This window comes from Nomascus leucogenys, chromosome 22a, assembly GCF_006542625.1.
Source record: "Nomascus leucogenys isolate Asia chromosome 22a, Asia_NLE_v1, whole genome shotgun sequence".
Lineage (NCBI taxonomy): Eukaryota > Metazoa > Chordata > Mammalia > Primates > Hylobatidae > Nomascus > Nomascus leucogenys.
The window spans coordinates 118,815,190-118,830,843 of NC_044402.1; the positions used below are offsets into that span (position 1 = coordinate 118,815,190).

Below are 15,654 nucleotides of genomic sequence, written 5' to 3' on the forward strand. Positions count from 1 at the left end.
CAGGGTGAGGGGTAGGAGCTACCTCAGGTCCCCCACCAAGCCAGCTGAAAAGCTATCCATCTCCCAGCTTCACTCCTGTCCCAGTGTTCTGTCTATTCAGATAAGACAGGCAGTTATTTTCATCTGTAGAAATGTTGATGTTCCAAGTAGAGAGGAACTGTGACTGCCTGTCATGCAAGCCTGAATCTGTGGAGTGCTCCTCCTGTGGGGATGCAATCTCCCTGATTTGTTCCAGGAAGGCTGTCTATAGGTGCATCAATGCTGCATTCCTTTGGGAGAAGCCCCAGCTCTGTCTGCAGTGGCGTACCAGGGGGAACAAGGATCCCTTCTCTAAGACCCTTCGCAATACCAGAGGCTGTCTGCCTGTTGGGTAGAGGTGCAAAGTTTCCCCACTCTGCCCAGCATGGCAATTGTCTCTGCAATAGGAAACTTCCCACCAGTGAAAAGATCTGGGACTCAGGGCCTGCCGTTCAGATTCTTTTGTTCCACAGGGTATTCTCTTGATGTGATGTTCTTCCCCTTCCTCTAGGAATGGGACTTCCTGAGAGCCAGACTACAGTGCTCTTCTGGGTGTAGCCACCCAGTGGGCCTACCAGACTCTGGGCTGGTGCTGGGGAATGTCTGCAAGGGATCCAGTGATGTTACCTGTCTTCAAGACTCCCAGCAGTGAATACCAGCATCATCTCTGACAGAAGTGGGAGGGGAGTGATGTAAACTCTGCAAGATTCCTTGGTTGTAGATAGGCTTAACATGCTGACTTTCTCAAATGCTGGTTATAATTATAGTGAACTTATCACGTGGACAGACACAGGACTTCTGGTTAGCCAGGGTGTTGTAAGCAGTAGTGATAGCTGAGAATATGCAGCCGTTTTCTCCTTCCTGGGTGCAGTGTTATTCTGCCTAGAGGTGAGTTTTTTGCCTGTCTCACAGAGTAGGCTGCAGCCTGCCACTTCTTTCAAAACTTCTGTGGATTCTTTCAGTTTTCCTGTTCAGTTCCTGCATTCGTTCCTGGAGAAAAAAAAAATTATAGTGTGAATCTCTACACGCTATTCTGTCCTTCCAAGTGGGAGAGGCATGCTAACGCTGCCCCCAATCTGTTGTCTTGAGGGGAAAACAAGCAATTTGTTTTTTTTTTTTTTTAATGGATTTGCTGGGTTTAGTAACCCAGAGGTCATTGGGAACCTTGGTGAAAGTTATTTCAGTGGAGCAGTAGGAAGGAAGCCAGTTGCAGTGTCTTTGTTGAGCAGCGGAGGGGAGGTGAGGAAGTGGAGAGAGCAGCTGTGGTAGCTGAAGGGTGCTAGGACAGAGGGAGCATGACAAAGCCATAAGTAAGGTGTGGTAGAAGGGAAAGAGCCAGGACAGAGGGGAGAGGAAGCAGGATCCTCAAGGACCAGAGAGGCAGTGGGTCCCACAGTCAGGTGCGGGGATTCAAGAGAAACAGAAGGAGGGACGTTTCTCACTCTGACCCTGGAAAGAAGGAAGAAACTGCGTGCGAGTTCAGACAAGTCCGTTGGCGGGGGCTGGGATGCCTGCATCTTCCTTGTTAAAAAAGGAAGTGCAGGTTCAAAACATTCAGAGACAGAAGGTGGGTAGACAAATCTCCACCTTCAGACTGGTAGGCTCCTCCAGAAGCCATCAGACAGGAAGATGTGAAAATCCCCAGCACTCATCCCAGAATCACTACGCGGCACCTGTCCTCGGCCAAAGTCCCAGGACAGACCTCATTGTTCCTCTGTGGGAATACCTTCCCAGGAGGGCATCCTGGATTTCCCCCTTGCAACCCAGGTCAGAAGTTTCATCGTCAAGGCTGTTTCATTTTTTTTTTTCCTGTCTAACAGCTCTGACTACCACCCAACCTTGAGGCACAGTGAAGACATCGGTGGCCACTCCAATAACTGCAGGTAGGTGACTTGTTCAGTCTGAGATGCTGGGGACATATTTCTAATGGAAGAGATCTGGAAACTTCAGCCTCCTCTGAGGCCCCTGAGAACTGGGGTGATGAAGTGTGGAACCTTAGAGCTAAAGACAACTGAGTCTTCACCTAGACAGTGCTGCACAAAAGATTTTCTGCAATAATAGAAATGTCCTAGATCTGCCCTGCCCAATATGGTAGCCACTAGTCACACGTGGCTATGGAGCACTTGAAATGTGACTAGTGTGACTGAGGATCTCAATTTTTATTTTATTTTATTTTTTCTTTTTTGAGACAGGGTCTTACTCCAATGCCCAGGCTGGAGTGCTGTGGCATGATCTTGGCTCATTGCAATCTCGACCTACAGGTCTCAGGTGATTCTCCCACCTCAGCCTCCCAAGTAGCTGCAGCTACTGGCACGTGCCGCTACACTCAGCTAATTTTTTGCTGTTTTTTGTTTTGTTTTGTTTTGTTTTTGTTTTTGTAAAGACAGGGTTTCGCCATGTTGCCCAGGCTGGTCTCAAACTCCTGGGCTTAAGCGATCCGCCCACCTCGGCCTCCCAAGGTGCTTGGATTACAGGTGTGGGCCACCTTGCCTGGCCTTTATTTTAATTAATTTTAATTTAAATAGCTACACATGGCTAGTAGCTACCATGCTGGACAGAATAGAATTAAAAGAAGCTCCCATTTTCCAAAGGCACACACCAAGGCCCAGAAAGAATGACTTCTCCAAGCAGGATTAGAAGCCAGGTTTTTGTTTTGTTTTTGTTTGAGACAGGGTTTTGCTCTGTCGCCCAGGCTGGAATGCAATGGCACAATCTCAGCTCACTGCAACCTCTGCCTCCTGAGTTCAAGCAATTCTTATGCCTCAGCCTCTGGAGTAGCTAGGATTACAGGTGTGCACTACCATGCCTGGCTAATTTTTGCATTTTTAGTAGAGGCGGGGTTTCACCATGTTTTCCAGGCTGGTCTCTAACTCCTGGCCTCGAGTGATCCACTCACCTCAGCCTCCCAAAGTGCTGGGATTACAGGCATGAGCCACCACACCAGAAGCCAGTTTTTTAATTCACTCCACCCTACATATAACCGCAGTGACCTCCATGGAAATGAAATTGACCTAAGGAGCATGAAGAAGGAGGCTGACTGGGAAATGTCAAATCTGGGCTCCCCTCTACATCCTTTGTATCTGGCTTTCTGGGACACAGGGAGGTACCTAATGGAGCTCAGAAACTTTAGGCCGGGATTCTGCTCCTTCTTACAGTGAACAGGAGATAGGATTTGAGAGCAGATTTTTAGAAGTCTTTAAAACTGAAAACCTGGTTCAGCTATGTCACTCTAGGTAAGTTGCTTAACCTCTCAGAGTCTTCATTTCCTCATCCGGAAAGTGCCCGCTTTATGAGGTTGTCCTGAGGATTAATTGATATAAATTCTGGAAAGCACTTTGCCCAGAAGCTAGAACCTGGTAGACACTCAACATTATAGCTAATATGACAATTAATATCCAGGTCAAAGCAAATTAGATGTCATCAAAGTCAGCCTTGAAAGCAGACCCACTGCCCACTGCTTTCCCTTGATTGGGGATGTAGTGAGAGAGGCAGCATGTTATCAGTGAATAAACTATTCCAGTAATAATGATCACAACAATAAAGGTTAACATTGTACTTTATGTATGTTTTACATGATTTACAAGCAATCCCTCATTTCATCCTCACCACAACCCCATGAGTTGGATTCTGTATTGGCCCCATTTTACAGATGAGTAAACTGAGACTCAGAAAGGAAAAGTCACTTGCCCAGAATTGCTCAGCTAGCTCTGGTCTCATCTGCCTCTCTCCCTATATAATAAGCCTCTATCTGGTTTTAGCATCAACTGGCCAGGTGGCATTGCATTCTTCCCCAGCTTGAGAAAGAGAGGTGATGAAGACTAAGAAATATTTGCTAAACAGTTGGACTCAAAGATTCTTTCTTTGGGGTAGGTAGGCAGTTTAATTGCGTCTGCCACAGGCATTGAGTCCCCTCTGGGCCCTGGGATGCACGGAGCAAGAAATAGGGTAAGGAGTAATGGAGGGGATTGAGGTATTGTTCACTGGGGTGGGCACTTGGGAGAGGGCAGAATTAGTGTTCATGGCTCTGCCTGTATTAATTCATTCATTTGTAATCAATAGCAAATTGATAAAATACATTCTTAGGGTCACTTAACATTGTTTTAAAAAATGTATTTGGACTCGGGTGGAATCTTCCCTTTTACCAAAAGGCTTTCTTTCCAAATTAGAGGGTCTTGGCTCCAAGGGTGGTAAGCTGCTGCAGAGTTGGGGTCCTCAGACCCAATGCCAAGTGTATGAACCAAGAAAGAATATCAATACCCAGAGATGGACTTGTGGTCAGAGCAGATGGTTGGGGAGTGAGGGGAAAGACGAGAGGCAGGAGTGGGGCCGAGAAGTAGAGGCATCAGGTCCAGGGAGGAACGCCACCAGACTCACCAGAAGCTTTAGTCCATCTCTGTTGTTTTAATGCACTGCTCCCTTTGACATGTGAAAGACATTGAAGAGCTATAGTACCGCCGATGGTATGATGGGGAAGCCTGAGGCAGCTGGAGTGCCAGGAGACTTAGACAAGGCAGCTGAAGGAGCCAGGAGCTCTGAGATACAGCAAAGATGAAAGAAATCCACGCAATCTTGGGCAAGCCATTTCCTTTGTCTGGGCTTCAGTTTCCCCATCTGTAAAATGGAAAGACTAGCTAGAAAACCCCTCAGGTCCCTTCCCAATATAAACTCTACGAGTCCATGAAATGACTATGCATCCGAGAGCTGACCTGGGAACTAATTATTCAAAGTTATCAAAGTCACCCCCACCCTCAGGAGCTCCACCCCTGCATTGCATTGAGCAATCTAATCTACCACTCACTTCCTCCACTGTGTTCTCACCACCACCTCCCTTTCATAGGTCACAGCTGCCCTTCTGGAGGTGTCCTACAGGTGAAAATCCAAGCATCCTGGTAAGTCTTGGAACACCCATCCTTCCCACCAGCTAGAATGTCTCTGTTCTCTCTTTCTCTTGATAAAAGCCTACATTTATCCCAAGCATCTCTCCCCACCCTTGGTGGGCCCCTCACCCTCACCCCTTGGCCTCTTCATTTTCTTCCTTTGGGGCTCCCCATCCCCAAAGGAAGAACTTCTGTCCCTCCTCCCTCACAACCCTCTCCAACCACTCAGGGCCACTTGCTGCCCATGCTCTTCCCTTGGCCTGGCGGCCTGCCAAGACTCAGCCAGCCCTCCTGGCCTGGGCTAGGACTGGGTCTGGGGATGGGCCGAACACTGTTCACTTTTCACTTCCCTACACTAAATGCAAATATTTGTGGATTATATTTATAGAGAGAAACAATACTGGAACTGTACTAAAATGACTGTTTTGTTGTTAAAAAGATTGCCTTAGATGTTTGAGATCTTGTAAATGTCTCTCGTTCTATAGCATTTTCATGTAATAAATTAGAATTCATGCCATCGTCTATGGAGTTTCCAAACTACCATGAGTCACTAAGGGGCTGGCATTTTCCCTAAGTCAAGGGAGCCCCCTTTTTATCCTGGAAAATATGACTGTGTGGTCAGCCGGACCCAGCCAGTTCAAGGGTGTTTGGTTTATCATCCCTGCAAGAGCTGTTTCTTTCATTCTGGGCCAAAGAAACGGCAAAAGAAAACAATGTGTAAAACATTAAAGAATGTGAGTGGACCATATACAGGTTGATTTAATGATATCTCAAGAACTTAGCTTTGCCAGGCGCAGTGGCTTACGCCTGTAATCTCAGCACTTTGGGAGGCTGAGGTAGGCGGATCACCTGAGGTCAGGAGTTCGAGACCAGCCTGACCAACATGGTGAAACCCCGTCTCTACTAAAATACAAAAATTAGCCAGGTGCAGTGGCAGGCACCTGTAATCTCAGCTACTTGGGAAGCTGAGGCAGGGGAATCACTTGAACCCGGGAGGCGGAGGTTGCAGTGAGCCGAGATCACGACATTGCACTCCAGCCTGGCAACAGAGCAAGACTGCATCAAAAAAATAAAATAAATAAAATAAATAAAAAATAAAAACTTAGCTTACAAATATGTTTAATAGATGAGGTGGACTTTTTTTAAGAGGAAGGGCTATAGACTACAACTAATACAAGTGGAGCCCTTTACACCTCACTGGAACAGTGGTTTCACCACTTCTCCACCCTGTGATCGCAGGCTGGTTACTGAGCCTCCCCGTTAGGTCAGCTGATCCTCCTTGTGCCTCAGTCTTCTAGAAACAGGGCCTAATTGTATCTATTTGTAATGAGCCATGGAGATCATGTACCTGTGAGGCACAAAGCAGACCTCAGAAATGTCATCTCCTTCCCTTAGTTTGTCCCTCTAACTGCCAAGTCATCCTCTGTAGAGATTGGTAAACTAAAAAACAACACCAACAACAAACACCACTCTCCCTACCCTAGGAGCTGGAGGTCACTGGCCTGACCTGGTTCTCCTTGCTGAGTTCTCTACCTTCTGTCCTGACTTGCATACTCTCCCTCTGGAACCTGAAGTTGACCCACAATGCCTGGGAGCATGAGCTCACCCATACACCTCCAGCCCACCCCCAGCACAGCTGAGCACTGGATTATCCACAGTGAGGATTTACCTGTGAAACATGCTCTGCCACTGCTGCCTGTGCTGACATCGCAGTTTCTGCAGCAGCCCCAGTCCTGGCTTCTCACAGCCAATATTCATACATACAAGGCCCTGCTCTCTAAGAGCACAAGCTCTCTGCACCCAATATGCCCTGTATCTACTCTCAAAGATGGGTCTTCTCTTGGGTCATTTGTTCCCTTAAGAGCATCTGTAATCATCTGCTCCCAGAAGTGATCCACCCTTGACCTCGTGACTTCATTGGACATACCCTGGGCCTCTGAGCAAACTTGCTCTCAACCATGGCACTGCAGAGCTGGTGACTTCTTTCAGGTCTTGCTGACCATACCAGTCCAGCAAGCTGTATTCCCAGCCCTCTCAATACCTCCCCAGCCTTCTGGCCAGGCAGGGCCAGAAATGAGGGATTGCTTGTAAATTACACAAGACATACATAAAGTACAATGTTAACTTTTTTGTTTTTTTTTTTTGAGACGGAGTCTCCTCTGTTGCCCAGGCCGGAGTGCAGTGGCACCATCTCGGCTCACTGCAAGCTTTGCTTCCCGGGTTCACACCGTTCTCCTGCCTCAGCCTCCCGAGTAGCTGGGACCACAGGCGCCTGGGACCACAGGCGCCTGCCACCACGCCCAGCTAATTTTTTGTGTTTTTAGTAGAGACGGGGTTTCACTGCGTTAGCCAGGATGGTCTCAATCTCCTGACCTCATGATCCGCCCGTCTCAGCCTCCCAAAGTGCTGGGAGTCACTGCGCCCGGCCCAAATGTTAACTTTTATTGCTGTAATCTGGTATAGTACATTACAACAGATAGAATCTTCTCTGTCAGTTGCCTTGGCATGCTGGGAAGGCAATGTATCTGGCCCCTAACTCTTAAAAGAGAAACTAAAAACTTGTCAGGAAGGTGATGGCTAAGAATTCCATCACTCCTGGGGGAAAAGTGGCATTATTTTTCCAGTTTTGCTTAATCTTCTTCAGCTTTCTTCTTTGCTACATATGATTGATGACAATAGAGACTTCCTTTCTGCTAAAAAGGAATCCTCCCTGGGACTTTTGTTGTTATTGCTGTAATATTTGTATTTGCTTTGCAAGGCTGTGTACCCTTTGATTAACCTTTTTTTTTTAATTGAGACATAAGTCACATACCACAAAAGTCACTCATTTGAAGTTTTTAGCATATTCTACAACCATTGCCACTAATTCCAGAACACTTTTATCACTCAAAAGAAATACTCCATAGTCATTAACATTCCTCTCCCAGCTCCCCTTGACCCTGGAAACCACCAATCTACTTTCTGTCTCTACCAATTCTTACCCATTTGCCTATTTTGGTCATTTCACATACATGGAATCACACAATAAGAAAACTTTTATGTCTGCCTTTTTTCACCTAGACTAACATTTTCAAGGTTCATCCATGTTGTATTGTGTATCAGTACCTCATTCCTTCTCACGGCTGAATAATATTCTGTTGTACATAATGCAGTCATAAGTTGCTTAACAATGCAGATGCATTCTGAGAAATATGTCATGTGAACATCGTAGAGTATACGATGTTATAGCCTACTACACACATGGGCTATATGGTAAAGAGTACTGCTCCTAGGCTACAAACCTATTCAGCATGTTACTCTACTAAATACTATAGGTAATTATGACACAATGGTATTTGTATATATAAACATAGGAAAAGAACACTAAAAATACAGTATTATAATCTTATGGGACCACTGTGGTATTTGTGTTGTGTCATTGACCAAAAAGTCTTTCAGTTGCTCATGACTGTTCCTCAATTTTTCTGTCCATTCATCAGCTGATGGATATTTGGTTTGTTTCCACTTTTTGGCGTTAATGATGAATGCTGCTATGAACAATAGCTTTCAATTCTCGGGTATATACCTAGGGTGGGGTTTGCTGATTCATGTGGTAACTCTATGTTTAACTTTTTTGAGCAACTGCTAAACTGTTTTTCAAAGCAGCTGCACCATCTTACATTCCCACCTGCAATGTGGGAGAGTTCTGACTTTTCCACTTCCTCACCCACATTGTTCTTGGGCATCTTTTTCTGAGTGTGCCCAGCCTGGTGAGTGTGAAGTGGGTTCTGGGACCTTTAACTTCCTGGTTTTTCTCTGACACTGGGTTCCATTTTGGGGGTAAGTTACGGACTTGGACATGGTTGGTGGTAGGATGGTCATCCCTTACTCTAAGGCAATGGCCAGAAGGTGATCTATTTTGTGGTTCAGAAAGAAGCTAATTAGGGAGCTAGATTGCTTTAGTTGACTTCTTCTTTGAGAAACTGGGATTTTTTTTTTTTTTTTTTTGAGGCAGAGTCTCGCTCTGTTGCCCAGGCTGGAGTGCAGTGATGTGATTTTGGCTCACTGCAACCTCCACCTCCTGGGTTCAAGCAATTCTTGTGCCTCAGCCTCCCAAGTAGCTGGGATTACAGGCGCACATCACCATACCTGGCTAATTTTTGTATTTTTAGTAGAGACAGGGTTTCACCATGTTAGCCAGGCTGGTCTCGAATTCCTGACCTCAAATGATCCTGCCACCTTGGCCTCCCAAAGTGCTGGGATTGCAGGTGTGAGCCACCACTGGGATAATATTTTTGAATAGCTGCAGCCCACCCTCTACACCCAGGCTTCCCCAGAGCAGGATCTGTGCTGTCCCTGTGGCAAGGGCAGAGCCCGGGGAGCTAGACTAAATCTGAGGGGAACAGGGGAGTCAGAGCTGGATGGAGGCACACACATGCAGGGCAGGAAGGGTCCCCAGCAGGGCTGGGGAGCCACCAAGCAAGGGTAGTGCAACCCCTGTCTTCTCTGCTTCCTGCTGCCCCTCTCTCTTATTGGGGAGGAGACTGGCTGTGTCTGCTCATCCCACATGGTGGCACATGGCTGCCCAGAGCTCCCCAAATAACCTGTTACATTTCCACCCACAGGGAGAATCAGGCAGCCTGCTTGCTTATTATTTTTAATATACTTTTCCAAACTACACACACATTCCCAAAGCAGGTCTCCTTCTACCCAAAAGAGAAACGCTGGGCCTTACTAATTAACTGAAGATTCTGCTAGCTCGAGCCTTCCAAAACTCCATGCCACAATTGTTCAAACCATTTTCCAGAATACGTCTTTTAAAATAACTTTTAGAAAATTGAACAAAGGGATTCGTGTCTCAGCTTTATAGTCAAACCACGATGTTTTCTGAGGGTACAGCCCATTTGGAGTTCCTGCTTAATCCCCTGATTAAAAACTGAATGGGGCTGAGTGCAGTGGCTCATGCCTATGTTCCCAGCACTTTGGGAGACAGAAGCAGGAGAATTACTTGAGGTCAGGAGTTTAAGACCATCCTGAGCAACACAACAAGACCCCATTTCTAAGACAAAAGAAAAGAACTGGGTGACATCTCACATTTCTGAACATTAAACCCAGCCTTGTTAGCCAAAGATGCTCGCCACTGAAGGATCCAGGTAGTATTGAGGGTTCTGTGGGGATTATCCAAAGAGAACTTTCTACACAGTTTTAGGTGACGGTAATGCTAAAAGAAATGCTAAGAATGTCTCTCTTATATTAAAGAGAACTATGGTCCTTTCATAAAATGTACCATTTATCACCAAATTTATCTCATAACCTGAGAGCTACCACTTACAAATTTGAAGGGAAAAATTACTTCAATGTAATATTCAAGCCAGCACAAAGAATCCTATCCCAGTTTCTTGGGTGGATGGGCAAGAATATGGGGATTTTATTGTGCAGTAACCTTCATCTCTCTTCTATAGGTCAGGATATAAGTTTACCTCAAAAATAGAAGATATTAACATGGAGAGTCCCAGCTTTGAAGATCTCATGAAAGGTGAAGATTTTAGTAATTACAGTTACAGCTCTGAACTGCCCCCTTTTCTACTAGATGCTGCCCCATGTGAACCAGAATCCCTGGAAATCAACAAGTATTTTGTGGTCGTTATCTATGCCCTGGTATTCCTGCTGAGCCTGCTGGGAAACTCCCTCGTGATGCTGGTCATCTTATACAGCAGGATCGGCCGCTCCGTCACTGATGTCTACTTGCTGAACCTGGCCTTGGCCGACCTACTCTTTGCCCTGACCTTGCCCATCTGGGCTGCCTCCAAGATGAGTGGCTGGATTTTTGGCACATTCCTGTGCAAGGTGGTCTCACTCCTGAAGGAAGTCAACTTCTACAGTGGCATCCTGCTACTGGCCTGCATCAGTGTGGACCGTTACCTGGCCATTGTCCATGCCACACGCACACTGACCCAGAAGCGCTACTTGGTCAAGTTCATATGTCTCAGCATCTGGGGTCTGTCCTTTCTCCTGGCCCTGCCTGTCTTACTTTTCCGCAGGACCATTTACCCACCCAATGTCAGCCCAGTCTGCTATGAGGACATGGGCAACAATACAGCAAACTGGCGAATGCTGTTACGGATCCTGCCCCAGACCTTTGGCTTCATTGTGCCACTGCTGATCATGCTGCTCTGCTACGGATTCACCCTCCGTACGCTGTTTAAGGCCCACATAGGGCAGAAGCACCGGGCCATGCGGGTCATCTTTGCTGTCGTCCTCATCTTCCTGCTCTGCTGGCTGCCCTACAACCTGGTCCTGCTGGCAGACACCCTCATGAGGACCGGGGTGATCCAGGAGACCTGTGAGCGCCGCAACGACATCGACCGGGCTCTGGATGCCACTGATATTCTGGGCATCCTTCACAGCTGCCTCAACCCCCTCATCTACGCCTTCATTGGCCAGAAGTTTCGCCATGGACTCCTCAAGATTCTAGCCATACATGGCTTGATCAGCAAGGACTCCCTGCCCAAAGACAGCAGGCCTTCCTTTGTTGGCTCTTCTTCAGGGCACACTTCCACTACTCTCTAAGACCTCCTGCCTAAGTGCAGCCCCGTGGGGTTCCTCCCTTCTCTTCACAGTCGCATTCCAAGCCTCATGTCCACTGGTTCTTCTTGATCTCGGTGTTAGTGCAGCCCCCATTGTGGTCGCAGGAAGCAGAGGAGGCCATGTCCTTACTAGTTTCCCTTGCATGGTTTAGAAAGCCTGCCCTGGTGCCTCACCCCTTGCCATAATTACTACGTCACTTGCTGGAGCTCTGTCCATCCTGCCCCTGAGCCCATGGCACTCTGTGTTCTAAGAAGTGAAAATCTACACTCCAGTGAGACAGCTCTGCGTACTCGTTAGGATGGCTAGTATCAGAAGAAAGAAAATCAGGCTGGCCAACAGGGTGAAACCTTGTCTCTACTAAAAATACAAAAAAACAAAAAAAAAATTAGCCGGGCATGGTGGTGAGTGCCTGTAATCACAGCTACTTGGGAGGCTGAGGCAGGAGAATAGCTTGAACCTGGGAGGCAGAGGTTGCAGTGAGCTGAGATCGTGCCCCTGCACTCCAGCCTGAGCGACAGTGAGACTCTGTCTCAGTCCATGAAGATGTAAAGGAGAAACTGGAACTCTCGAGCGTTGCTGGGGTGAATGTAAAATGGTGCGACCACTGCAGAAGACAGTATGGCAGCTTTCCTCAAAACATCGGACATAGAATTAACACATGATCCTGCAATTCCACTTCTAGGAATTGACCCACAAGAAGTGAAAGCAGGGATTTGAACCCATATTTGTACACCAATATTCATAGCAGCATTATTCACAAGACCCAAAAGGCAGAAGCAACCCAAATGTTCATCAATGAATGAATGAATGGCTAAACAAAATGTGATATGTACAATATTCATCAATGAATGAATGACTAAACAAAATGTGATATGTACATAACGAAGTATCCTTCAGCCTGAAAGAGGAATGAAGTACTCATACATGTTACAACACGGACGAAGCTTGAAAACTTTATGCTAAGTGAAATAAGCCAGACATCAACAGATAAATAGTTTATGATTCCACTTACATGAGGTACTGAGAGTGAAAAAATTCACAGAGACAGAAAGCAGAACAGTGATTACCAGGGACTGAGGGGAGGGGAGCATGAGGAGTGACAGTTTAATGGGCACAGGGTTTATGTTTAGGATGTTGAAAAAGTTCTCAAGATGAACAGTAGTGATAGTTGTACAGCAATGTGACTTAATGCCACTAAATTGACACTTAAAAATGGTTAAAATGGTCAATTTTGTTATGTATATTTTATATCAATTAAAAAAAAAAACCTGAGCCCCAAAAGGTACTTTAATCACCAAGGCTGATTAAACCAAGGCTGGAACCACCTGCCTATATTTTTTGTTAAATGATTTCATTCAACATCTTTTTTTTAATAAACCGTTTTTACTTGGGTGTTTATATTACTGCTTCCAAATTGCTACAGAGCGGTGGGGCAAGGGTGAGCGGAGGTCTTGGGTGAGAATCTTTACAAGAAGCAAATCTCTTTGTTATTTGCTGCGTCATAGAGAAAAGGATGGAATAGAGATGGAGCTCAGCCTTGCCGTCCCCTCACCCCAACCCAAGCTTCCTGCTGTAGACCATGCATCATGGAAAGAAATGTGTTCTGGGATGCTCCAGGGCATCTCATGTCCTTGGGTGAAGCAGTAGTCAGGAGTGTCAGGTGAGACTTAGAGTTAGAAGGTGCGGAGGGTTGAGTAAGTTCACCAAATCCCCCTGATCAGGTAGCAGGAAGGCAGAGAGCTCTCCCAGCTCAGCCAGCAGCACCCACTGTGAATGCCCTACCCTCTTCCCTCTCTCCCACCCAAGCACACACCCATCATTCCAGGTTTGACAGGACAGCCCGAATGCAGAATGGGGAAGTGGTTTATAATCTGTCATTAGGAGAAAACAAAAGATTCGAATCATGCCTCCAACAGCATGGAATGCTGACTTTTCGGAGAGTGGGGAGATACAGCAGAGACCAAGACAGACAGTGCCTTGCCCTGGGGGAGCTCGCATTCCTAGGGCTTGTCTCTGCAGGGTCTTTGTCAAGAGGGGCTCTGGGTCTCAGCAGCCTGAGAAGGAAGGAAGGAGACAAGAGGAACTGAACGTCTGCAGTTCCCAAACAACCCCCTTCAGGTTAACGACTAAATCTAGGAGAAAACAGGGAGGTAGGATCACACCTTTGAGCGGGAGGGCTTGAGGGGCAAAGAACTTCCACTAAAAAGCCACAAAAGTGCCTTTCCTATTGCATTCAGCAACAACAATCCCTTCTTTCCTGTTCATTCTAGGCTGGGCACTTGCTAAACTCAGAACCAAGCATGACACAACTGCTCTGGCTGAGTCTTCGGAACAGCTTCTGATTCAGTAGCAGGAAAATGTAGGGGAACGTGTATTTACCAAGGACCTGACTTGCCAGAGGAACCAATGGTGCTCTGCCTGGACAAGGCTGATGGACCAGGTGGCTCCCTGAGACGACTCCCAGAGGGAGGAGGCCAAATTATGCCTCACTCTGGTTTCAGGACTCTGCTCTTTAATAAGGACTGGAGGAAACACGGTTCTCCGAGGATAATAAAAGGATACCATCGGCCTAGGAAAATGAGGCAGAGATTAAATTACGCTTACGTGAACTCTGTTATTCATCTCTATCTCCTCTCTCTCTCTCTCTCACTCTGTCTCTGTCTCTCTCTCTCTTTCAGACTCTCTCTCATAAGAACAGTCTTGGCACAAATAATTTACCAAACACGCCATCCCTAGGACAGGCGATTCTGGGGATTGCTTTTGAGTTGTTAACTTCTTTCTTCCCTCTGATATTTCTGAGCCTGAGTCCCAAGGTCTCAGGGTCCAGCACCTTTCTGCCTGATCTGCCTGCTCAGTCTGTCAAAGAGGACTGAAGATCCCCATTTCCATACATAAATGAGGAAACTGAGGTTTTACCAAAGCCACCTGGCCAAAATCTCATGGCTAGACAGTAGTGGAGCTGAAATAAGATTCCTAGTCAGTTCGTTTTTTACCCAATTTTTGCTTTTCGGTTCGAGCACCTGACAGACAAGATGGAAAATTACATGTAGATATGACCTTTTCAGACCATTTCACTCACACGAGTAAGACCAGTCTACATTTTCTGCACCTGCACTCATCTGCGCCTGGAGCTGGGGTTGCTGGACTCTCAGTCATCAAGGCCCAGCGGAGGATCAGGGCCACAGGCGTGGGAGCAGCCTCAGGCTGGGTTCTCCTATTCTCGGCTGGCAGGCAGCACAGTTAAAGACACAATCGTGGCCAGGCACAGTTGGTCACACCTGTAATCCCAGCACTTTGGGAGGCCGAGGAGAGCAGATCACCTGAGGTCAGGAGTTCGAGACCAACCTGGCCAACATGGTGAAATGCAGTCTCTAACTAAAAACAGAAAAATTAGTTAGGTGTGGTGGTGGGCACCTGTAATCCCAGCTACATGGGAGGCTGAGGCAGGAGAATCACTTGAACCTGGGAGGCGGAGGTTGCAGTGAGCTGAGATCACGCCATTGCACTCCAGCATGGGCAACAAGAGTGAAACTCCATCTCATAAATAAATAAATAAATAAAGACGCAATCAGAGCCCAACACAAAATTCAGAGACAGGCACAACTAACCCCTCTACAGAGGACACATATCTTATCAGGCAGGGGCCAATTAGAGAAGCAAAACCACTGGGAGGAGGAATTTGTGACAGGCATTTGACCACAGGCAACTGTGGGAACTGGCTAAACCATTAGTGTCAGGCTGTTGGCTTTGTTTCGTGGCTGGGATGTGAAGCTGGTAGGATGGACAGCCGGGAAGGAAAGATGGATGTAAAGTGGGAATAGTGAGGAGGAGCTGGAACCTACCAGGATAGGCTGATACCTGCATTGGTCCAAGTTCAGTATGTGAATGGCCTGTGGAGAAGGTAGCACCTGCACCAAGCAGGTAAACCCACACCTGAGGGGCTGCAGGCCAGCTCAGGCCCCACGCCTACAGGAGCCGGCAGATAAGTGACATCATATGGTGGTGTCTGGTGCCTTGCACGGACCTTCCTGAGCTGAAACAGAATGTAGATGCTGCTCCACTTCCACCTTCCAGATCTCACATACAAGGTCCCTTCTGGCCCCTCGCTGACCTGGAAACATGAAAGGAAGAGAATTTTGGGAAATACAGTTCTATCTTATCTATGCTGACTCAATACAAATCCTCTGCACAA

The 15,654-nt window shown here is 46.9% G+C and overlaps 1 protein-coding gene across 4 annotated transcripts; it reads left to right on the top strand.

The window, feature by feature from the left end:
* The first annotated feature begins 821 nt into the window (after window positions 1–821).
* On the top strand, window positions 822–11,836 carry LOC100596676 (C-X-C chemokine receptor type 2). 4 transcript variants are annotated; one of them, XM_012506271.1, is made up of 4 exons: window positions 822–906; window positions 1,839–1,901; window positions 4,856–4,907; window positions 10,337–11,836. In XM_012506271.1, the coding sequence occupies exon 4, from the start codon at window positions 10,377–10,379 to the stop codon at window positions 11,442–11,444; it is 1,068 nt and encodes a 355-aa protein (XP_012361725.1). In that variant the 5' UTR covers window positions 822–906; window positions 1,839–1,901; window positions 4,856–4,907; window positions 10,337–10,376; the 3' UTR covers window positions 11,445–11,836. The 4 variants fall into 4 exon arrangements, with proteins under 4 accessions (XP_012361725.1, XP_012361820.1, XP_012361731.1 ...); XM_012506366.1 differs by lacking the exon at window positions 822–906 and adding an exon at window positions 1,252–1,328; XM_012506277.2 differs by lacking the exon at window positions 822–906 and adding an exon at window positions 1,576–1,615.
* The last annotated feature ends 3,818 nt before the right edge of the window (window positions 11,837–15,654 follow it).